This window comes from Falco naumanni, chromosome 1, assembly GCF_017639655.2.
Source record: "Falco naumanni isolate bFalNau1 chromosome 1, bFalNau1.pat, whole genome shotgun sequence".
NCBI lineage: Eukaryota > Metazoa > Chordata > Aves > Falconiformes > Falconidae > Falco > Falco naumanni.
This window is the reverse complement of record NC_054054.1, coordinates 22,912,613-22,936,954: the sequence shown is the minus strand read 5'-3', so window position 1 is coordinate 22,936,954 and position 24,342 is coordinate 22,912,613. Positions and strand designations below refer to the sequence as shown.

Sequence of the window (24,342 nt, the reverse complement as noted above, 5' to 3'; positions counted from 1 at the left end):
GCAGGGCAGGAATAAAGGAAAGGGAGCCACAAATACTTCACGTGTGAACACTTTGTATCATGAAACCATGGCTAAAGTAGTGATTTTTTATTTAAGATACCTCACAGAATGCACATGTGCACATAGACATGGATATAAGGTACTGTAGATTGATGCGTAAATGTAAAAATAAATACACATAGATGCTCAGACTACAAGATATTCTAATAAGACAAAGTAAGGTGGAACCTCTGTTCTTTTCCTAGAGAGGTACTGAATATGCTTTATGCATTTCAAAAGACACTTAACTGATTTCAAAGTGATCACTCTAAATTCTTACATTTTCCTTGTGTTAGCTAATCTTGGAAACCACTTTAAGTCATTTGTACATATAGACATGTGTAACCTTTGGAACTGCATACATACATGTGCACACACATACACTTGAAAGTCAGAGCGGGCATGCCTGTGTTTGGGTTTTGGAGGTGGAAGTTCAGTTTCTCTCCATTGCCTGAGAAGAAAGCAGCACTGCTGCTTTGTTCTGCCTCAGACTACTGGAAGATGTCTGTAATTCATAACCTGTTGTGTTTAAGGAACGGTTGCTTCTGGTACTCTAACACTTCTGCTCCCAGTGTGTCAGCATGGAGCTGTGTGGAAAGTGTAGCTGCATGTTTTTAACTAACATGACTGTCTTTTGCACAGAATGGTTTTACTCCACTGCACATTGCCTGCAAGAAAAATCGCATCAAAGTCATGGAACTCCTGGTGAAATATGGGGCTTCAATCCAGGCTATAACAGAGGTAGAAAAATGTTTCGTGTCCTGAAGAAACATTCCTTCTCTCTCTCCCTTTTTACTTCCTTTTTTCTCTCTCCTATCATGCCTCACTTTCACTTATGTTTTATTTAAACGAAGAAGCCCCTTCCCTACGCCCGTGCAGAGGAGTAAAACTGCTCTTGCTTTGTTTCGCAGTCGGGCCTCACACCAATACACGTGGCTGCATTTATGGGCCACTTGAACATAGTCCTCCTTCTGCTGCAGAACGGAGCCTCTCCCGATGTCACTAACATTGTGAGTATGGCTTTGACTAGAATCATCTGTGCAATACCTCCTCCGAAAAGGGTCTGGCCTACCATGTAGCTCAACCAAAGGTCACATTTTAACAATACTTTATGACTTTATTGCATTTTAGGACAAATTATTCTAGCACCTTTCGCGAAGGGGGGAAAATGGTGATTGTATATGCATCATAAGCCATCTGTGGTTTCATGTATTCTTCAATGCTTGAGTAGGTAAAGTTTCCCTTAGAAACAGACAAAGCTCACCAAATACATCGAGAACTGATTATAAGCCAAGTCCCAGCAAAGACTGTGTTTTGAAGGATGAAATTAAGTCCAAATGGCTCCGATTTCTGCTTGCATAGTTTCACTGGCTGCCATGAAATTGTGTCATTTGTATCAGCGAAAGGATAGAAAATGCTTAAAACCTAACAGTTAAACAAAAAGTAAGAATGTTAAATTCAAGATGTTCCTCTTACACAGGGAATTCCTGGAGCTGGTGCCTTTCGAAAGAACATGCTTAAATCTAGAAAATGTGACCTTTGGGAGGCAACACAAAATGCAGAACCTGACTTACCATAGAAATCAGTGTTTGTATACCAGTAGCTTAGTTGCCAAGAGGAATAACAATAAAAGGAACATGGTAGTTTTCTGAGCTGTATTTCATAGATATCTTACCATTCATATTTGTCAGGATAAACAAATATTCAACTTAGGAACACCTGCACTTTGAAAGGAGCCTTTTACCAGTAAATAAGGTTATAGGTAGGTGTTCCCAACAACAGAAAAACAACAAAGATGTAGTCATCCAGGAACAGTGGTAGTCATCCAGGAACAGTGGTCTTATCAGTTTTTTTCAGAAAAATCTTACATGAAACCTAGCAAAAATTTTGAGCACACAGAGTTGTTTGCTTGAATCATTAGAACAGACTTTTCTTGACAGTCTCTTACTGCATTCATACTTTTTTATAGAAGCAGTCTTTATATAAAAACTTTATTGATGATATGAAAGCCAATAAGAAATTCTTGTGGAAGCAATTAAAAGTATTGTGTTACCAGACATTTCTGTGCAAAGTTTAACACTTTACAATTTATGCTACACAGGTGTCTTGGCTTTTACTTGGTAAGCTGAAGTTCCCTGTTGAATTACTGTTTCCAAAAGCTAAATTGTATTGCTAATCCAAGTACAAAAGGGTCTTTAGAGAAATTTGATCTGTAGTGTGTGTGAAATGTAAACCTTATTCACATTTTAAACAGCTCATTCTTCAGGTAATAAAGTTTATGTAGATGAAATTCTCTATTAAGGTTTGTAGCTAGGACTGGGATTTTGTTTGTTGCCTACTTATTAATCACAGCTGGTAATATAATGTTAATTTTAAAATGACAAGATAAATTGACTCCTGGTGAAGAGGGTTTGCTTTAATTAGAATTTCATAATAGTAGGCTGGCTCAGGCTGCTTCTTTTCCTACATCTAAACAAAGGACAAGAAGACATGATTCCTGATTCTGATGCAGGGTGTTCATTTTGGTGATTACACTTCAACTTGATAGTTGTAGGCATAAAAGCCATATAACAGAATATACTTCAGCTCTAGAGTAAGGAGAAGGAACAATGAACACAAAGGAGTGATCGGTCCTGCTGTGTTGTCATAACATAACAGATAAATACAGAGCTCCTGGTTGTGGAACTGTCAGTACCTCATGTGCTAGATACTGATGAACTGTACAGGGACCCTTTTAGTTCACTTCAGGACAGTGCACTCAAAGAATATTGGTCAGTGCAAAATTAAGCTAGAAATGCCATCGTCAAGGAATACTCGCGTTCAGTGTTCCTTTACAAACCTGTGCAAAAGTAAATGCTTTGAATGTGTCATTCGTACTTTGTTATCCTGATCTGAAATTCCACATCACTCCAGTCAGCTTTCCAAAACTTCATATTCTCCTTCAGATTCTGTGGGCTACAGAAGGCTTGAAACAAGATTCACTCCATAGCCTGCAGACATAGCCGTGCTGCTGAGCACAGATTTTACACATTTCATATGCTGGCTCAGCTGTGCACAGCCATTGCAAGGCCTTTTAATGCTGCCAGCTCCACACAGTGTGCAGGAAGAGACCATCTGGAAAAATATCCCCTTCCATCTTGAGGCTCATGCGCCTCATGATCCCTTGAGAGAGACAGGCTCAATATATTCTTATCTCCTGTGCGGCACACAAGCTGATGCAGTGTTATGTAGAAAGCTAGGGAACATATGTGACCACAGGCATCTATACGGTAGAATTTTCTATAAGCTAGGATTTTCATTCTGGCCCTCCGTAGTGAGATTAGGTTTGTCTGGGCTCACCGAGTTTGCAAAGGCAATGCCTACCCAGGCCCAGCGACATGGATGCACACCCCCTCCTGAACCACCTGTTGCTGGGTCTGAAGCCACAGCCTCAGCTGGCAGGAAGGCGGGTCTCTGCACAAGCAATCGTGGGTGGAATTTACACCATCGGAGCTCTGTTTCTTCATGGAGGTTTAGGACACTGAAACACTTTTGCTTCTCTGCAGCGTGGAGAAACTGCGTTGCACATGGCGGCACGTGCTGGGCAGGTGGAAGTAGTTCGCTGCCTTCTGAGAAATGGGGCCCTGGTTGATGCCCGAGCAAGGGTAGGTGTTCTGCTTACAATTCTCTTTGCTTTATCTTACTCAAAAAACATAGCTGAAACAGGGGAGCTAGGGAGGAGCAATTTCATTTCTATTTGATCTGTTGGTACAATGTTAAGCACACCTAAAACGAGTTCTGAAAACAAGAACTTCTGTGCAGATCTTCCAAAGGGAATGTGTGTGGCGGGCTGACCCTGTCTGGCAGCTCAGCCCTGCTCAGTTGTTCGCTCACTGCCCCTACAGCAGGATGGGGGAGAGAACTGGAAGGGCAAAAGCAAGAAAATCTCTTGGGCTGAAATAAAGACAGTTCAATAGGTGAAGGTTAAAGAAAAAAAAACCCAAACCACAAAACCAACTCCTCCTCCCCACAAGCAATGCAAAAGCAATCGCTCACCACCTCCCACCAGCAGAGCAATGCCCAGCCAGTCTCCGAGCAGTGGCTCCTTTGGAAAAAGTCACCCCCTTGTTTTATTGCCGAGCGTGATGTTACATGGTATGGATTATCTCTTGGGTCAACTCAGGCCAGCTGTCCTGGCTGTGTCCCCTCGCAGCCTCTTGCCCACCCCCCGCCTATTCCCTGGGGCGGCAGAGGGAGAAACAGAGCACGTCTCGGTGTTGTGTAAGCACTGTTCAGCAATAGCTAAAACACTGGTGCATTATCAATGCTTTCTTGGTCAGAAATGTAGAACAGCGCACCATATGGGCTGCTGTGATGAAAATTAACTCCATCCCAGCTAGAATGCACCTGACTCACACCAGCAATAGCTATTCTGTTTGAGCAAGGAGGTGCACAGTCGTGTCCTAAACCCAAACAGCAGAGGTTCTGATAGCAATTAGTGCCAGATTTTGAAACCAAGGGGACTGTTTGTAAAGCAAGGTACAGCTGTTGTAAAACAGATTAAGAACACAGAGGAGTAAGTGATGCTCACAGTGAGATGTGTGCTATCTGCCTGATGAAAGAGAAGAACAATGTTTTCCTTTGTAGTTCTCTCTGTTCTAATAAGACCTTGCCGAAGCTCATTGCAAATTTAACCCGAGCCCTCTGTTACTGCCTTTCTTTGTGCTATTACTTCCTATGATTTTTTGCAAGACAAATGCCTGGAGAGATCTGTTGGGATCAACCAGAGTAGTGTGTTCAGGGTGGTTCTACCTGCACTAATTATCTACTCGATTTGAGTTGTAGGAAGAACAGACTCCACTGCACATTGCTTCTCGCTTGGGTAAAACGGAGATCGTCCAGCTTCTGCTACAGCACATGGCCCACCCTGATGCTGCAACAACTAATGGGTACACTCCACTGCACATCTCTGCCAGAGAGGGACAAGTTGATGTCGCATCAGTTCTTCTGGAGGCAGGTGCCTCGCACTCCATGTCCACCAAAGTAAGACAAAATGCTTTACGCCTGCATTCCAGTAGCACAGGTAGCGTGTGCCAGCGCACGCCTGTTCCACGCAGAATGTCCTTTCACACTAAGAAGCTGAACTAGTTTGGGTTTTCTGTTTTTTTAATCAACAGCGACCCAATAGACTGAAGTAAAGTATCGGAAGTTAATCAAATTTTGATGTGTTTTGCTGTCATCTGAAGTTAGGAGTTTGGTTCCCACTGGAGCCAAATGCATATCGTGATAAATACATGGTCCTGACAGTTTTAAATAGTACACCAAGTCCTTGTTTCTCTCTTTCCCATTGTGTTATGGGTAGGGCTTTTTTGGCCAAAATTTTTTAAATTTTAGGAACAGGCCTGCTTAGTCTTCAATATCTTGTTTATTTAAATAGTAAAATAATTCTGATCGGTGCTAGCTGAAGGGAATGTTCCTAAAACATACAAGTCAGCATCTGTCCCGTCACATCTAACGCTGAATCTATTTTCAGTGGTTCTATAAATGAGGTGTCATATGACACAATAGGCCATTTTGTCTGGGGTTTTAAAAGAAATAGTCTGCAGAATCTTTGTTGCTTTGTTAGCCAAAAATGTTTACCAATAGATTCCTAGCAGAATGATGAACGCATAAGAAAACAGCTGCAACCAGAATTAATTATGTGCCAAGATAGCTTTTCCAAATTTATCATGTGTGATTAAGTGAGGATCATTTAAGTCTCACTCTTGTTTTAGGTCTTAAAAAGTACCCCTGATTTTCCAGCTGTAGCTTAAAACATATTTTTGAACAATGGGGTGTCTTCCAGGGTTTAGAAGACTAAACCAGCAATTTTCAAATTATGATCCACTGATTACTGGGAATACTTGCTGTTCTGCTTTTATCCAGCTGTTAAATCACATTAGAGTGGCTAAAAATACACTAAATACTTTCCTAATTTCCTATATTGCTTTAGTACTGCAGGAGCATTCTATAATTATGGATAGGAGATGTAGTAGTCCACTAGGTGATCTCTCTACAAACCTGTGATTCATGATACTGGAAATATTTGAGACTCCCTGACGTAAACCCTTTCTAAGGTGGGATTAATGGAACAAGATGATAACGATAATAAACGTTACACATCACTTACGTGTCAGTCAAACAGGTCATTGTAGTTCTCTGGAATCACTGTCAGGGCAGCAGTGCAGCCTGCCACCTACTGTCTTGCATCCATGGGTTTCCTTATCAACACGTTTTTTTAAATTTAAAAGATCCAGCAAAGAGCATGATAGTTTGTCATGGGCCTGACACCTCTGTTGTACTGACAAGCATTATTAAAACATATAGAAAAGGACTCTCTAAAAGACAAGGTTTTCAGCCTTGTTGCAGTGTGTTTCCAAAAGCACTGCCATTGAGTCAGGCGTGACACTTTTTTTAGCTGCAGTTCAGAGACTGCGGCAGAACTCAGTGACTGTGTGGTACATGAGTCCCAGTACACATCATTCTTCACCAAACTCTAAAGGAGGAATATGATGTTTGGAGCTTTCCTCACTGAATTTGGTTGGTGTTTCATTGTTACTGGCAACAATTGATACAGGAAATACTTCTTAAACTGTCATCATGGAACTAAAAAGTGAAGCTGGTTTGGAGTAGGAATTTGAACATGTGCCTTTGTTGCCCACACACAGAGTGTATGTCGCTAGTAGAGTCTGCATCAGATAAGATGTCTGCCAGCCTGACAGCATGTACTTGAGACAGAATAATATAAGGAAAAGTTATTTTCTTGTATTTCATGCATCTCAAAGTGCTTTCAAGAGGTGATGCTCTTTCCAGGTATGACTTGATTCTGCGAGCTAGAATATAGCTTGAAGAGTAAGCACATAAGATGTAGTTCTTAGAAGAGAGATGTCAGCCTGACCTTTAACGCAAACATCTGCTTTTTGTCTCCTGGATTTTTTCAGAAGGGATTCACACCTTTGCATGTGGCGGCCAAATACGGGAGCCTGGAAGTGGCAAAGCTCCTGCTGCAGCGTCGTGCCTCTCCCGATTCAGCTGGCAAGGTACTGCCGTGAAAGAAAAAAACAAGTCAGCAGCATTTTGGATTCCTCCTTAAGCGAGAGCTGCGTGAAACACGCACACGGAAGGCGACCGGAGCTGCTGTGCCCTTTGTTAGGGCCGCGCTCCCCCACGGTGATGGCCATGTGTGGGGTCCGGGGCCCTGGCAGGAGGGCACGGGGTGCTGAGGGCCCACGGGGCTCTCGGGAAGCGTCGGGGCCATCGCACTGGCCAGACCCGAGAGGGCGAACACGGGGGCGCCCCGCGGCGGGATCCCCTCAGCCTGGGCCCTGAGAGGGGACAACCCGTGCGGCCGCTCGCGCTCACCCCGCGCCCACCCCGCGACACCGCTTCTCCCCCACTAACGGCGGCCGCCGCCCCTGGCCATGCCCACTGCCCTGGCTTTGCCCCCCGCCCCTCCCGTCCCCTCTTTGTCCCCTCCCGTCCCGCACTAACGGCTCCGTAACGCGGCCGCCCCCGCCGAGCGCATCCTAACGCCGTAACCGCCCTTACAGAACGGGCTCACCCCCCTCCACGTGGCGGCCCACTACGACAACCAGAAGGTGGCGCTGCTGCTGCTGGAGAAGGGCGCCTCGCCACACGCCACCGCCAAGGTGAGCCCCGCCGCCCGCCTGAGGGGAGCCCGCCCGCGGCTGGGGGTGTGTGCCTGGAGAGGGGCTGGGGGGCCTGACCGCTCCCCACAGCTGCCTGACAGGGGCTATGAGGGGGGGTCGGTCTCTGCTCCCAGGGAACAAGCGACAGGACAAGAGGGAACGGCCCCAGGCTGCGCCAGGGCAGGTTTAGGCTGGATATGGGGAAAAATGTCTTCAGGGAAAGGGTGGCCCGGCATGGGCACAGGCTGCCCGGGGAGGGGGCGGCGTCACCACCCGGGGGGGTTTAACACACACACAGATGCGGCGCCTGGGGCCATGGTCAGCGGTGGGCTCGCCGGGCTCACAGCTCCTTCCCAACAGACATGATGCGTGGTTCTGTGAAAAAAAATGAGTAATTGCCAGGGTGTGTGGGGTCAGACAGTGGAATGGGATGCCTGGAGGGGTTGGGGGGGCTTTGGGTGGACGAGATGGGACCGGGTGAGTGGCTGAGCTGCCTGAGGCTCGTGGCGGGAAGCTGGGCCACTGCGTGAGTTAGCGTACAGCTCCCTCAGACCTCTGTTGAAGAAGAACGTAAAATACGAAAAATACTGAAAAATATGTATGTGTATCTAAGTATGTGTCTCAGCCCAGTTCTATGGGCTTCAGTCATAGCTGGAGGTCGCTTTAACATTGTGTAATATTAGAAATGATATGCATATTCTGACCACGCATACAGAGAATTCATTCTGGGGTTAGGAGCAGTGTCATGATATCGCTATGTTAGGCAGAGGCTACTAAAAGGCGAAAATTACAACCAGATTGGTGCTGATGTCAGAATGTTCTGCCCCATGTGAGGCTGCTGTTGTATGTGCTGCCAAAAAATGTGGCTTGTCTGTGAAGTGATCGTATCAGATCTGTGGTTTCCATAGCGGTGCATGCAGAGTAGCAAAAGCTGCAGTTGCAGTAGGATAGTTTGGTAAAGCTTCCTTTTAAAACAAAAACCAAACATAGACCAGCCAGCAGAACACCTCCAGGGAGACTGTCTGCTGCAACCCAGAATTTTCCCCCACAGTGTGTTGTAAAGCAATTAAAAGTGGGAAGTTGTCTTATTGCCAGAAAGAACCATCAATGCCATTCTACTTTGCTTAAATTGTTAATTTGCTCAGAAAAACATTTCTCCCTGTTGCTGTTTCCAGCCAGTGCCGTGATGAGCTGTATCAAAATTCCATATGCAAACACACCTCTACCCACACGCTCCGAAAAAGCATAATGTGATGAAGAGTGTGCACCCATCACTCATCGCTGAGAATGTCACTCATCAGTCAAAAGTGAATATTTACAACATAGGTTATTCAAAATGTAGGTGTCAAACTCGGGGATAATTTGGAGGTATCTGCTGAACAGTCCTGCCCACCCTAGCAAGGGCTGGCTTTGTTCTTGTTTAGATGGTGAAAATAACAGATGGACAAAGCAACACAACAGCAGGGCCATGTGGGACATGTCTGGCTTTGAAAATGTAATGAACCCTCATATCTAGTAATAAAGGGTAACATAAAATAATGCTGCTTTATGGTAGCTGACTTCTTAGGCTTACATGGCTGTTGTGTTAACTTTATTCTCATTTTGTTTCCTGACTGGTGTTAGAATGGATACACCCCTCTGCATATTGCTGCCAAGAAAAACCAGATGCAGATAGCTTCCACTCTATTGAACTATGGGGCTGAGACCAACATTTTGACCAAGCAGGGAGTCACTCCGCTTCATTTGGCCTCCCAAGAAGGTCACACTGACATGGTGACCTTACTCTTGGAGAAAGGATCCAATATCCATGTGGCAACAAAGGTAACTCACGGCCAGAGACAAAGTACTGTGGGTGGGAGTATCCAGTAAGATGCAAAGTACAGTGCAGGAATGATGTCACGTTGTCAGGAATTCTCAGCTTCACTTCCTTATATACATATTTCTGAGAGTGCAGAAGTGACAACAGGTGGGTGAACAGCAGAAGTGAGAAGATATCTAGGACTGGCAGATGTATTGACTGATTAGCTTATATCATGTAATTAATAGCTGTACTGAGTAATGCACAGAGGGAGCTGCAGCTGTTTGCTGTGACCAGAGGAAAATGCTTGGCTCTGGTAGAGAGGTTACAGGAGGAAAGGCAGACCAAGAGAAAATAGTTTCTGAGCATTCAGGAAGGTAGGACTGCAGTATTTTTTTTTCTTTTGTGCTGCAACCTTGCCATCTCTCAGGTGTTTTGCGTATGCTCCTGAAGTTTTACATTAGCTGCAAAGGAAGAGGAATGTAAAATTCTGGAGTTTGTGGGTCCATGGGTACTTTTAGAAGGTTCTATCAGAAACTGAGAGTTACAGTCTAAAACAGCTCAGTCTTGTTGCCGGCAAAGACAATTTTTCTCATGTATTTACCCTTCAGCCTTCTTTCCAAGTGGAAGTAATTGGCAGGGTCTGGCAAATAGCAAAACAACATTATTAACAGAGTAGCAAGTGAGAAAAAGCCTATGGAGGGCTTTTCCAATTTTCTTGGTGTTTTTTTTTTTTAATGATTGTACATGACAGCTTTTTCATAGGAAAACAAGTTCTCCCCCAAAAAACCATTAGTGTAGATCACCATAGGTCACCAGATTTATCCAGGTATATATGTACGTCTTACTTACTTAAGGTCAAAAGCCTGCAGCTTTTGTTCATACAAGTCAAAATAGAAAGCTCAATGCTCTTGTTGTCTGGAATTAATGTATTATGCTACCTAACCAAAGAGAAATAGGGTGATTTTAATTTTTTTTACAAAATTTGTTCCTGGCCTTGTTGACAGGCAAGTATCGTGTGCGTGATCACAGTGAGCTTTTAGTTAAAGGCTGCATCCATTTCTTTGGTATCTTTGAATGGGATCTATTTCTGGAGATATTTTCTTATTTCTGACTCGTGCCTGCTGTTGTCAAGGTTCCGTTTTCTGTCTGAGGAGTGGGAAGCACAGTGAATGCAATTCCCTAATTTATTAATGGGCTCCTCAGCTACCCGAGTGACATTATTGTATAAAATCCAAGCATGATCATTGATGCCTGAAAGTCTTACTCTGTGGTTATGGTGATGTAATTGCTTTGGAGCTGTTTGTGAGCCAGAACAGGAGAAACATCAACTCTACTTTGTTTAAAAAAACACACACATACTTAGGAGCTATAGTTAGGATCTCTTCATGTTTTAAAGATGAGGAAGTGGGAAAGTCTAGATTTCTTTCCTCACGTAAAGTAGCTTTTAGTCTTATTTTTTTCTTTATTTATTTTGTATATTCCACCTCCAGACTGGACTGACATCCTTACATCTTGCAGCTCAAGAGGATAAAGTAAATGTAGCTGAAATACTCACAAAGCATGGTGCAAACCAAGATGCTCAGACAAAGGTAAATCATGGAGGGGCTACTGTGTCCAGTGTGCCAAGGGATGCTACCATTGTAAAAGGAATGTTCCACTGAGCTTGCAGTTTTACTTCTTTGTTCTCTTATTGTAGCTTGGTTATACACCTTTAATTGTGGCGTGTCACTATGGAAACATCAAAATGGTGAATTTTCTTCTCAAGCAGGGAGCAAATGTCAATGCTAAAACAAAGGTAAAGAATTCTTCATTGCTTGCTTTTGCTCTTCGTAGTGAACCTGGTAACCAAACACTACAAATACATACCATAGGTGCCTTTTTACTGGGAAACTATGATTATTGCATGGTAGATGTCAACATATGGTGATTCGTGGCTGTAGTGGAAACCTTTCTGTCTGCTACATCTCATTGTGTGGTGTTCACAAAGGAAAAGTCAGATAACTCTTCAGGTATATGAAAGAAGGAGATAGAGAATCAATTTATTTTCTCTCTCTTTTTTTTTTTACTTGCAAACTAACAAATGCAAGCTTGTTTCTGATCTCATTTACACATGGTTTACACCGGTGTAGTACCAGTGTGCTGCCAAACTAATATGTATCAATTCAGACACTTTGAGGGTGATGCCAGGTTCTTTCCAATCTGCTGGGAGAAGAGTGGGAAGAATTACAGCTGATCAATGTGTGGGTGGTATGACTTTGGGAGAGGAAGCAGCTGTGGTGGGGGAATGCAGTTTTCTGAAGATAGGTTTGGGGTTTTTTGAGGGGAATCTGGGTACAATGTTACTGACCAGTTACACTGAAATGGTACTGACTGCCTCTAGCCAAAGTCTGAACAAAATCCACTGACTCCAGCAGTTTCTTCTAGTATAAACTGGTGGCACAACAGCTGAATGTGATGTGTTTTGTATCAAGAATTGTCCCTCTCCTGAGTATACACAGAGAGGTTCTGGTGACAGCAGTGGGTGTGTTGCATCCCAGGTATCATTCCATCACCCTTATCAGAAAGAGAAGGTAAACTCAAGAGCTGCAGGGCTTCAGCTTAGTTAAAACTGGCTTCAGGCAATAGCTAGCTACTAGCTTCAGGTTGGATGTCTTGGGATGAACGTGAAGAAATCTGTTGATATTTCTAGGGGCATACTTTGTATTTGTAAGATCCAATCAAAGTCACAGGCTTGTGGTCTGCTGGTCCATCTGGCCAGCTCCTCTGTCCCCAGCCGCAACCTCTGGGATGGATAATTTCTCAAAGTAGCACCATTTCACCACAGCGGTCATAGCTCAATGTGGTAAGAAACAGCACAGTAAATAAATAAAAGATGCTGGCCTATGCCTTGTGAGATCACCCAGAATCAATGGGCAAAATCCAGGGATTCCAAAAGAACAGGCCACACTACTAGAAAAACAGCTGATAGGAATTAATAAAGCAGACACTGGCAGGATCCAAACGATAGCTGCCAAGACATTCAGCTGAGGTATTTGGAGGCTGACTAAAGGGACAGACATACTTGTGTCTTTAGTATTAGGTCTCACTGTATGTCTGAGGGGGCACTGGGCCAGGTTCTGACACCATTTCCCCAGGTAGTTCACTTATTTAGAATAATTAAAGTCAGCAAGTTTGCATGAGAGTATGGGGCAGTTGTTCTCCAAAATCTCATGCCTAGGGACTAATAAAAATACTGGCAACCTGTCAGCTGGTACTGTGGAATCAGTTTAAAGAGCAAATCCATCCTGGCTGGATTCAGGATAGGCGTGTTAAAGAATAAGTAACCTCTATTGCAGCTTGGTCTTTAATTAGAGAAAGCCTGCATGATGGTTTTTGCGATCTCCAATGTAAAACAATATGGGTGAATTCTGTTTTTTGAGGGGCTGCACTAATATTTAAGTAAAGATAGCATATTTACTTTGCGCTACAACCCACAGTAAATTGCTCCTTCAATTTCTTAGTAGTCCTTGCACGCATACTGTAAATATAAGAACAGTAAGAGTTCTGTACTATCGCTATCTAATTAGTAGTACAAAGCATTACTTGCATTTATTACTTTGCAAAAAGGATAACTGTCAGAGTGTGTCTTTCAGAGCCTCCCCCCAGGCTTTGCATAAGTATACAGTAAGATCAACTTGGTGTTTCTTCTAGTTTATTCTCTTCTTGCTTTCAAAGCCAATTGCAAATAATTTTGTAAATGAATTGCCTGACTGGACTTACACAATACCATCTCAGATCAACAAGCTGAAGTTCACTTTGCTTATGTTTCTGTATTATGTAACATTAGAATGAATCACTGGAGCAGATAAGTCTATGGAGTTAAGCATGTTTATTAATACAGACATTGTATACATGGTTTTAGGTGTAATTACAGCTTGGTCTAGCCTTTTGAAAGCAAAGTATAGCTAAAATTGACATTTGTAATAGGTATGTATTGTTAGCCTTTTTAAAAGCAAGTATTCTCAAATCACTGCTGTTAAATATCATATATTTTTTTAACTTGGCTGAAATATTTTAAAGGCAAATCTTGGGGCTTCTATAGAAAACTAAGATGTCAGAAGAAGAAAAATGTTCTCTGCCCCAGCTATGATTCTGTGCCCTCAACATGCCACTTTAACTTAACCATTCATCATTGTTCCTCCTTCTGATTTAGGAAATGAGGGATTATCGAGATTGTTTATGTTGTAGATGAAAGATGATTTATAAATAAAAATATAATCTTCCTTTATCTTTTCATTAATCTGGGGAAGGCATATTATTATTACTGAAGATTAACTTTGGGTTGATGGACCATAATTTCTTTTTGAAATGTCTCAAAAGGAGCAGAAGGAAGCAAAGCAAAGTGTCTAATCACTGGTGGTTGTTGTTCTTTGTTTGTTTGCTTTTATTGGAACCACCTTGGACAACAGAATGGGTATACTCCTCTTCACCAAGCTGCTCAGCAAGGCCACACTCACATCATTAACGTTCTTCTCCAGCATGGGGCCAAGCCCAACGCCATCACCACTGTAAGTCTGAAAATTGTCAGTGGGAACTTGTTTCCCTGGACAGTTTTTTTCTTTCCTTTTTGAGGGTTTGAGAGCACACTGTATTCCTCATGCAGCTGGCTGTCAGATGTGTAAATGCAACTTCCTTTTCTTTTCCTTATCCTCTTAAGGTAGTTCAGACCAAATCTAACTCATTGGGCACTAAGCTAAACTTGAGGTAGGGAAACTAATTTCTGAGCTGCAGGGTCAGGCTGGCCACAGCTAGCTGTGTTGTGCTTGTTCAGTTGCCCTCTGCCTCAACACTTGTGTCTGTAAATTGGTATCAGTAAGGATTTTTCTATAAAAAATGAAGGGAAAGTCAGAACCTGGGCTTTTTTGAAGATTTAGACCCAAATTTCTGTCCCCCTATTCACTGGATCTGTTTCAGGTTCTTACTGAGTTGACTGATGTTAATACCTCCTCAAAGATGCTCATTAACTTCTGGCACAGCTCCTTCTGCCTGGTCAGCCAGGAATGCAATCATCCCGTTTCATGTTGATGTTGTTATTAGTCACCTCTAATTGGGGGATCTCTAAATGCAGCTAGAATGTCCAAAACTTGTGTTGTTCCCCAGAGTGGATCGAGTGTCTGTGTACATTTATTGTGCATGCTTAAATCGGTGCTGGCACCCTGTTTGGTCCTGGAACGATCACATTGTATAATCTTCTGTGAAGTTGTCTAAAATATGAGTTTATGCACCAGATCATCAAGCGAGAGGTCATTGTAGTCAGCTCCTGGGGCTGTAGGTACTATTGGGCATATTCAACCGAAGGTGTCTCTGCTTGTTTTCAGTCCTCATGTTGGGGCTGTCACGCCCAAATCTAACCCAAACCCAAGCAAGGTCTCAGGAATCTGTCTTTACTGCACAGTCTGCATGCTTCCTCAGGTACTAGATCTGTTCTTGTCCACACGTAGCAACCTATAGCTTGAGATAGAATTTCAACCTGAGACATCTGGCAGGGGAATATGGGAGCGGGATACGAGCAGTTAATGTGCAAGTGACAGTAAGAGTCAGGTTTGGGTTTGGTTTTTTTTTGCTGTGAAGATGTTAATCTGTTCATTTTTTGCTGCTTATCTGCAAATGCTGTGTTGCTTCAGGGTTGCTGAGCTAGGCTAATAAAGAATTGAAATTATAGATAACTAAAGCCAATCCTGAAGTAGAAAGAAGCCCTCAGGCTGATATCCTGCGCACAGTGCAGTGGGGTCACAAGAGAAATCATTTCAGTGCAAAGAGCAGTACAGTGGCTTTCCTTGATTCCACCAGTAGGCCAGTATGTTGTCCTTTGGTTCAGTGCAAAATAACATAAACCAGTTCTGTGTAGAGCTCTTTACAAAGGCTCATGTAAACATCCTTTCCTCCTCTCCCCAAGTTGAGTGACATGGGAACCATGGACTGCCAGTGTTCCAGGTGATGAAATGGAGATAAATAGGCTTAAACACTTACTAAATTATCATTTCAATGACCACAGTTTGATGACTCGCACGTGTATATATCATGGGCATTTAAACTGCAAATAAATGTATTTAAATAGAAGTTAATTCCCCACCCCCAAGCCTTATATAGATTGTGTTTGTGTTTATTAGGCCATTAGCTTTTGTGTACTTTTATTGGACATATGTTTTGTTGTAAAGAGGAACAGAAGTGTATGTGGACAACACAGCTGTAATCTTGTATTCCCCAAAGTGGGCATTGTTCCTCATAAAGATTTGATTTTCAAATGGAAGTGAAACTGTAACATTTTAAAATACATTTTTTTAGAAGAGTATTTGTGACATAGAACCATTTCTGCAAAATAAAACATGAACTTCTGCAGGCAAGACATCCTGTATAGTGAAATTTGAGCCCTGAAGGGTTAAACCATACAGCACTTTTTTATTTAGAATAGCAGGCAGATGTAAGTGTGTTGTGTTACCATGGTAATCAGGGCTATAGTCTTAAAGAAGTTATAAAGGCAGAGTCAGATGTAACAGTGAAAAAACAGTGATTTTCCTAGGCTGTGCCTTGTTTTGGATGGAAATGCTGGCTCATGCAGTGTTGAGAGTGATCTCATTGGTTCACATCACAATCCTCCCTCTCATTGCGCTCTCTCTCCCCTTCTCTCTTCTCTTCAGAATGGTAACACTGCCTTAGCTATTGCAAGGCGTCTGGGATATATCTCAGTGGTCGATACGCTGAAGGTTGTAACGGAGGAGATTACTACCACCACAACTGTGAGTTGCAGATGCATTAAAATGTCTCTCTTCTTTATTCAGAATGTTATATTTATTTTCTTCCCTCAGACTCTCCATGTATCTCTTCCTTTTTTTTTTTTTTTTTTTTTTTTTTCTGGTTTAATCCCCCTTTTCTGTTGGATTTTTGCAAAAGTGCTCCAGTGCCTTCAGTATCTTTTGTAAGCACGTGGAAGTGTGTGCAGCACAACAGGCTTCACTGAGCTAGGTAACAAAATCTATGTGTATACAGATGGAAAACAACTATTTAAGAACAGAGTAAAACTTTTTTCTAGATAAGGGTCTGAGCTGCAAACCCAAACTTTTCAGAAGTTTGTGCATTGTTGTTTAGATCCTGTCCTGTTTCTCTTTTCACCTCTCCTTTTCATTCTGTCCTTACACTTCCACACTTTTGACACCTACCGAGGCTCACCCGTTGCAGCACACCAGAGCAAACTTCTTAGCATTTGGACTGTGCTAGCCATGGACTGATGCCAAGATTAATGATGCTCACTAGATGGCTCTGAATCACATCAGTCATCTTGTTCTCAAGTCACTTTCAGTTCAAATAGATCCTATTTTTCCAGCATACAAAAGAGTCTTTCCTTTTGTGCTCAGTCCTCCATACTCCTGGTAGTCTGTATTTTGACTTAAGGGTCTGTGAATAAATAGTATTTGCTGAACGTCAGCAAGGTGGTACTGTTGCTTTAAGCCAGAGAAAACATATATTCTGACACTCTGGGAGGGTAAGGGTTTGTTCTCTTGGACTTTTACCTCCTATCTACAAGTCTTTTAGCAGGTAGAAAGAGAGAACATTAGAAATAGTGCATCGTTTAAGAAATTAGTGTTAATTTAAATTTCCATTACTGCATTTTATCTTGTGTAACACTGTTGTAAGGTTATGTTTGTTTTTGCTTTTTTTTGGGGAGTGGGTGGTATTTTTGGTTGGTTTTTTTTTTTTAATGCAAGAAGAATTAGCAGTCTAGAAAACCTGTCTGATCTGGATGTCATTTAGAAGCTCAGAGGCATAAAAATCCACAGATTGCTTTCAAGATGCCACTACTCGGTCAGTGAGAGGGTTAGGGGAAGGGAAGAAATCCAAAGTCTCTTGTGAAAAAAATGGGAAAATAATTTTTATTTTGTCACATGCTGACAGCAGGTCTCACAGATATTAGCCAAGGAAGATGAAATAAAAGTAACACGGCATAAGGTTACAAATAGAGCGAGCCATAATTTATTAATGACCTGCAAAGATCAGACTGAGTCAGGTTTGGACAAGCATAATTCCAGAAGTCTCTTAATAAAGATTGTATGTTTTTGTTGCGATTTATTTTGTGTTCTTGTTTAATTATATAGTGCATCACACTTGTACATGCATAAACATATATATATATATCTCCAGAGATTTAGAAAAAAGAAACCTAGGGAAATTTTTTTTTGACAAACTGTAGCTCTTTTCAGAAGTATATTTATTAGCCTGAAATGATACCTTTGCTGTTCTCTGTGCTGTGTCCTGGCACACTTTTCCCATTTGTGCCCTGATATAAGTTCTAACTTCTTCCTATCATACATTGTGTTGCACTGTGGAGCTTTGTACCTTGTCATATGTAAGTATTAGATGCTTTGTAATAACAGGGATTACACTATGAAAAGACACCTGTGAGTTATTTACTTTGGATAAATGTTTCTTTAAACTTTGAGGGTAATGGATTTTTCTACCAGATACCAGATGCTTGGAGTTTAGGACTGAATCAAATACCGAACCTTACTTGCATAGTTGACCTCTAATGCTTGCATGTAAGAGATATCTGAAATCTTGAACTATGTCTGTGTACAAAGCACTGCTTTTAAAAGTCAGGTGGGAACTCTCGATAAGCTCAGCAGATTTTTCAGCTATGAATTTGTCGGATTCTTGTACCTTAGGGATATACAGAACATAAACCTCTGGTGGTGCTGTTCATGGTGAGGAATGTAGATTAAACATAATTTAGAAAAAGTCCTAAAAAGGAGGGATAAATTACAGGCACTCCCTGCAATAAAGTTCTCCAGATGGTGAGGTTGGTGTTGCCAAACCAGAACACAGCATTTAGCACTGAAAAAAAAGGTGCTGTCACCATAGCTACTTCATTCTCTGAGGTTGTAGCTGAGTGATGCATGGCGGATGTTAGACAGGCTGATGCTTTATTGATATTCAAGTCACTGGTGTTTGAGATGAGGAAAAGATCTCCAGTGCCAAAGCCTTTGGTCTAACTTCGAACAAATTTTCCTCTTACTTGCATTAGCGTTATTATTAGTGGAGCCACACGAATATAAAGCAATAGAGGGCATAAAGTGCACTTACTCAAGGATTAGAGGTGAACAGGAAGTAAATCAGAATAAGCTAGACTTTCAAATGTTTGCTATGCAATTAAGTTTTGGGGTATTTATACAAATAGATATAGTCTTCCTGTGGACAAATGAATATATGAGGAGCTTTGAAGCTGCCCATAATCGCTGAATGTACATATAGGTTCATATACCTGAATTATATACCCACCAGATGAAAATCTGGCCTTACAGTGAAGGTCTTAAATACAGAAGCTTGAAGTACATAATTGAATTCTCAGTGGCCCTAAACAGTAGGGATTTTGAGAAATATACTTTGAGAAATTTTCGTAGTGGGTCATACATGGGGCTAGATATGGATTTAAAATGTTAAGAGCATTTGACGTTTCTAATGTGCCTATCAATTTTAAAAAAATCTAGCATTATATTAAAAGGTCATCTAAACCCATGAATTTACAACTTCTGTTGGGAATTGATGTAGAATTAATAGTGGAGTTCAGTGTTCTAGAGATAGCATTACAGCTTTCTTTTCCTTCCAAAACACACACACGTGCATGCACACAGATGTTCTCTCTTGATTCTGTTTTCCAAACTTTGTTTCAATTGTTAAATTATAGAATAATTTTCTCTGACTGAAGGGAAAATCAGGAAGTAAATAAAGTATCCTTACTTCTCTGTAAATTAATAATAATGTCTAAGAGCCTTAGTCAGAGACCCGATTGTTATTATATAAGGGCCTGTAAAAACCAAATTAATTAAAAAAATTATGATAAACCTTAGTTACTAGGGTCTGCAGATCTAAGTTAATGGAAAGACTGTATACAGTGTTCCTGTATACCTGTAGCTTGTGGACTGGAGTATTGTAGTGTCCGTTCACTTCTGTGTTCTTCTAAGCAAATGGATTTTGTACATAAGCTAAGGTTGGGAACAAACTTTTCTTAAATAAATTTTGGTCGTACAGCAGACATACAAAATCTAGCATTTGTGACTCCTAGGCAGACCCTTTCTTTCCCTTAGCTGGTCACCTCCTCTTGCCTTTTTTTTCCCCCCTGATTTTTCAGCTATTTTACATGGGGAACAAATGAACTGGCAATAGAGAATTTGCAGTACACTTTGTGTAGATATAGTTGCAATGCCAATTACAATGCTAGTAAACTCATATTGACACACAGTGCTTTCCACTTCACTTGAAAAAATATACAGCCCCTTCACCTGGGTTTCTTTCTTTAGCCCATTGTCAGTGATTTTTATTTTTAATTTGCAATCTATTTGTTAACTTACTGCTGTACTCTTGAAGAAACAAGGTCCACACCACCTGGACGATAGCATCCTCCCCATCTGTCATTGCTGGCTTTGTCACCCTGCTGCTGCCTGGCATTTGTATCTGAGGAGAGCCATGGGAAAAAAGTCAGACATATTGGTGGAGGCCTTTGGTGAATATAAATTAATTTTCAACACAGAACGTGTGTTATGAAAAACACTGCAGCAGAAATAATTAATTGTCTTGAATCATGGGTATGAGTGAATTTAGGAGGCCTAACTGGGATTGCCATTTGAAGCAAAGGTTATTGTTCTTTCCTTGCACCTCAGGAGGGTGAATTGAAAACTGCTGTCACAGTTAAATATACTTCAAAAATGTAAAGCAGATTCTTAAAACCAAATTTCCAAAGTAATTACACTATTGGTAACTTTCCTATAGACGTGCAGTATGTTATGATACTCAAGAACGCTGTCTTTGACAGTTTGTTAGAAGTAGAGAAGTATAAAACAGAATTGGGAAATACCTAGTAAGGTTAGCGCAACAAAAACTGCTGTTTACTTCGCTGTTTGATATCAGTGGGCATTTTCCCAAAAGCAGTTGCATAAGGTACTTGGGATTTGGCTGACATTAACGATCCCTCAGATTGTATGCTCTTCCACTACTTCTGCATGTTATGTTAATTTATGCTTGATAGGTACCACTCACAGTAGGGAGTGAAGCACTACCTCAGCGGGAGTTTCACTAGACGTGGCCCCTGACATTGCTCTCTGTGCCAAAGGGGCACATCTGCTCCTACATACCTTAAAGGGAGATGTGTGGACTCCCCCCTCCACAGCTCCCCAGTTCAGCTGACTGGCTGCAGATCTGGGTGGAGCCAGGGAAATACTTTTCTGTTGTGACTAATGCTGTTCTGATGACTGCTCTTTTTTAAGTCCTTGATGTTTTGTGTCCTGTATCATAACACAATGAGGAGTTGCTGCAGGCAACTTTTTCACACCTTGCACTTCCTGTAGTTTCTCTCATTATGTTCTTCCTCTCCTTCTCCAGTATGTTATTTTGATGCTAAAAGGATGTCCCCATTCTTGATTCTGCACCCCTTAACATCTTCAGTTTCATTCTGGAAGTCATTAATGAAGTTAAAAATCACATTAAAAAAAATAATCTTCCAGTGTTCTCTTGCTCTGTGCTCTCACAGTTAAACAGTGTCCTCCCAGCAGTCCTCAGTCCATACTTGCCTTGTATCACAGCATTTTTAGCTTTTTGGTGCATAGAATATATCAGAATGTTCAAATAACTCCCCACCCCCCCCCCCCCCCCCCCCCCCACCCCCAATGTATATGTGATTTTGGGGAGTATACATATTTATGAGAAATATATTATTAATATGCAGTGTAATCACTTCTTTTTTTTTGGGGGGGGGGGGAGAAATGTTTCAAGTGATCTGTGTAAACCTTTCACATCTTTTTTTAGTTTAAAAATTGCACATCATTCATAACTTCATTTCCAAATGCTTTACGATTTAATAATTTCCATATGCCACATACAACTTTCTGAAACTCTTCTGTAGACATTACCTAATTCATTTTAAAATCATGTTGGAAATATTGAGCTGAATTGTTCTACATGCACCATTTATAAATACATTTGCTGAGAGCTTTCTTTTCTTATTCCTCTAACTCTTTTTTTTTCTTTTCTTTTTTTTTTTTTTTTTTAACTTTTCTGCCAGAATAAATGTTACCTTATACAGCACTGAGGATAGGAGCTTCTGGAGTAAAGATGAAAAATAAAGTTAGGGGAAGGGGAAACATGTTCTAAAATATCTCAGCAGATCCCACTGCTGTTGCTGTTGAAAATATCTTGCTGTAAACCTTGCTGCTTCTTTTGATGTTTAATTTGAGGATTGATGTTACTGTCTTTGCAGACTGTAACGGAAAAGCACAAGCTAAATGTACCTGAGACAATGACTGAGGTGCTGGATGTTTCAGATGAAGAAGGTGAGCAACTTTGCTAAGTTCCTATTCCATGTTGCTTGTGTAACCTCTAATACAGGCTCAAGATAACTGCTGAGGTACTTTGACTCTTTATTTTGCAGTGCTTGAAATGAAGTTCTATGTAATGGCCTTTTAACAATGACATAGTCATTATGGCATTAGAATAAAGATGCCAAAAGTTGACCGAAATCAAAATCCTGGACCCTTGCATCTTTCTTCATAAAAAGCTTAGCTGAACCAAATCAACAAATAAGAACATTTCCTGACTTCAGATTTTAAAATTTAAATATAGAGCTGTCCCAAAGCTGGGTTTGACCCTCCCATAAAGAGGAATTTGAGCAGTAGATTTTTTGGATCAGTGCCTTCTATTTCAGATGCATATATCTAGGAGTTCTGCCTAACTGAAAACATTTGTGTAAGAAGATGCATAAGGTAGAAGGTGAGGAGACTGCTCCCTTGAGGGAGCTTTTGGCACACACAAATCACAGATACGTACGGCATGACATAAAGTAACCACTTGTTAATAAGTTTGGCACTTTGGTTTTGGTGTGTATTGTATGTACAGGCAAGAGTTGTGCCTCTTAGCTAAGTCCTAAGACAATTTCTGTGAACTTCTGGAGGGACTGATAAAGTACTGTGGTTTTATACAGCACAGAATTAAGGAAACAGCTTAAAAACATCCCTTTGTAAAAGGGCACAATTGCCTTACAAATTTTAATCACAATGGCATCAGGTAAATATACACGTTTCAAAAAACTTTCTAAGTTCCTTTTTATTGTTGGCACTGTTAATTAGTATCACTGTATCTTACATATGCCATTTTACAGTTATTATTATTTGATGCAAATAATTTGTAGAGTGACTAATTTTAAAAAGTCCTAGGTATTTAGGAACACAGCTTACAGGGTTAGGCTTTTTTCTTTTACAAAGAACACAAATGCACTTGTGGTCCTAAATGGTATTGGAAGTTAATGACATTTGTGTTCCTAAACTGCTTGTATTTTATTTTATTTTTTTGAAATGGGATTTATGCTGATAAATGATTTGCACTCTTGAGAAAATACGAAGTTTAGGCTCCAGGTACTGCTACTTTTTTTAATGCTTGCAAAGCTGCAAGTGAAAGCAAACAAATGTGATTTAAAAGAAATTATTTTCTGCTGCATCATGATCAGTGAAATTATATCTCTCAGGCATGTTTTTGCTACATTTTCTCTGTTTGGAAAACATTCAATTACTTGTGTAATTATTATGATGCTTTTTAAATTGCTTATAGCCTTATGTTCACTGTTGAATTTTCTACCAATCTTTTGAAATACCATTTAACCATCTTTAAATCCACAAAGCCTAGTATGTCTCCCTCCTTCTACAGGATGAATACAGGGTATTCCTTTTCTTAAACCTATTTATATGTTGTACAGCCTTTAAACACTCTGATGATGAACGCTTCAGTGATGGTGAAGCATATAGTGGCACAGGTGCTGTTAGCAGAAGTTTGTGGAGTAAGACTTACAAACTTTCTCTTTTTTTAACTCTGATTGTTTCTTATATTTTTTGTGTTGAAGCAACATGAATTTGCTTAATCTGGGTGCCTAACACTGCTCCTTTTCATTACTTTTGAAGTGTGACTGTGGGTGTGTGCTTCCTGAAAGGTGGGAGGAAGAAGGGAATCCAGAAAATCAAGATATATTGCCTGTATCTTGAATATGTTGGCAGAATTTACTGTGGCCATCCAGCATGACTAATGTTCTCCAGTGCTTTGAATTAACATTCTCTGCTGTCTGTTACCATCTGACGCGTACCGTTTGTCAATAGCCAGCAGATATGACATAGGGACTCTGGCAGTACTGATGGTGCCTCTGTGACCCTGCTGCAGGTGGCGAAACAGGTTGGTCACAGTTACAGCGCTTCATGCCATTGTCCTTGTAAAAGCTGTTTCTACAGGCAAAACATTCAAGATGTTGTGAAAATTCCGTGCATCATACTTGTCACAGGAACTTAAAATAGCTGCGGGCAGGAGAACTGCAAAACTTTTTTAATAAACGGGGTGAACCTTTTAGTGATAGTGTAGTTTTTATAAGAGGCTAGCGTTAAGGTTTCTGTAATGCTATGTTCTTAGCTGCTTTAAAGTGATGCAATGTTTTCTGAAATAAGTTAACATGATACAATAACCTTGCCTGCTCTAATTATATAATTATGAAGTTGAACACAAGAAGAGTGCTTGACCAGATAAGTATTTCAGGTCCCATTGTGGAGTTTGTTCACCACTGGTGATAAGTATTTTGCATTTTGCCTGGGAAGCAGTTATATTGCATAATTGTATATTGTTATGTTAATAATATAGTATTCATATTCCTAAAATAAATTCAAGGCAACATCCAATCTTAGCAGTATAAAATAAAGGACCAGGTAATCTATCAAATAGCTCAGCTTGGTGTGTAAGGCCCTGCTCTGTGTAGCCTTTTTAAAAATATTTTGAATGGACAGA

The 24,342-nt window shown here is 41.0% G+C and overlaps 1 protein-coding gene across 50 annotated transcripts in view; it reads left to right on the top strand.

Moving 5' to 3' along the window:
* Positions 1-24,342, top strand: part of ANK2 (ankyrin 2) — a 355,697-nt gene that overhangs the window by 249,271 nt on the left and 82,084 nt on the right. For 45 of the 50 annotated variants that reach the window (XM_040584986.1, XM_040584977.1, XM_040585216.1 and 42 more), the window contains 12 exons: positions 682-780; positions 951-1,049; positions 3,585-3,683; positions 4,864-5,061; positions 6,999-7,097; positions 7,608-7,706; positions 9,330-9,527; positions 10,998-11,096; positions 11,204-11,302; positions 13,956-14,054; positions 16,185-16,283; positions 21,788-21,860. In XM_040584986.1, the coding sequence (XP_040440920.1) occupies positions 682-780; positions 951-1,049; positions 3,585-3,683; positions 4,864-5,061; positions 6,999-7,097; positions 7,608-7,706; positions 9,330-9,527; positions 10,998-11,096; positions 11,204-11,302; positions 13,956-14,054; positions 16,185-16,283; positions 21,788-21,860 (1,360 nt within the window). The remainder of the gene's footprint in view (positions 1-681; positions 781-950; positions 1,050-3,584; positions 3,684-4,863; positions 5,062-6,998; positions 7,098-7,607; positions 7,707-9,329; positions 9,528-10,997; positions 11,097-11,203; positions 11,303-13,955; positions 14,055-16,184; positions 16,284-21,787; positions 21,861-24,342) is intronic. The other 5 variants (XM_040585195.1, XM_040585189.1, XM_040584888.1 and 2 more) reach the window with 2 other exon arrangements.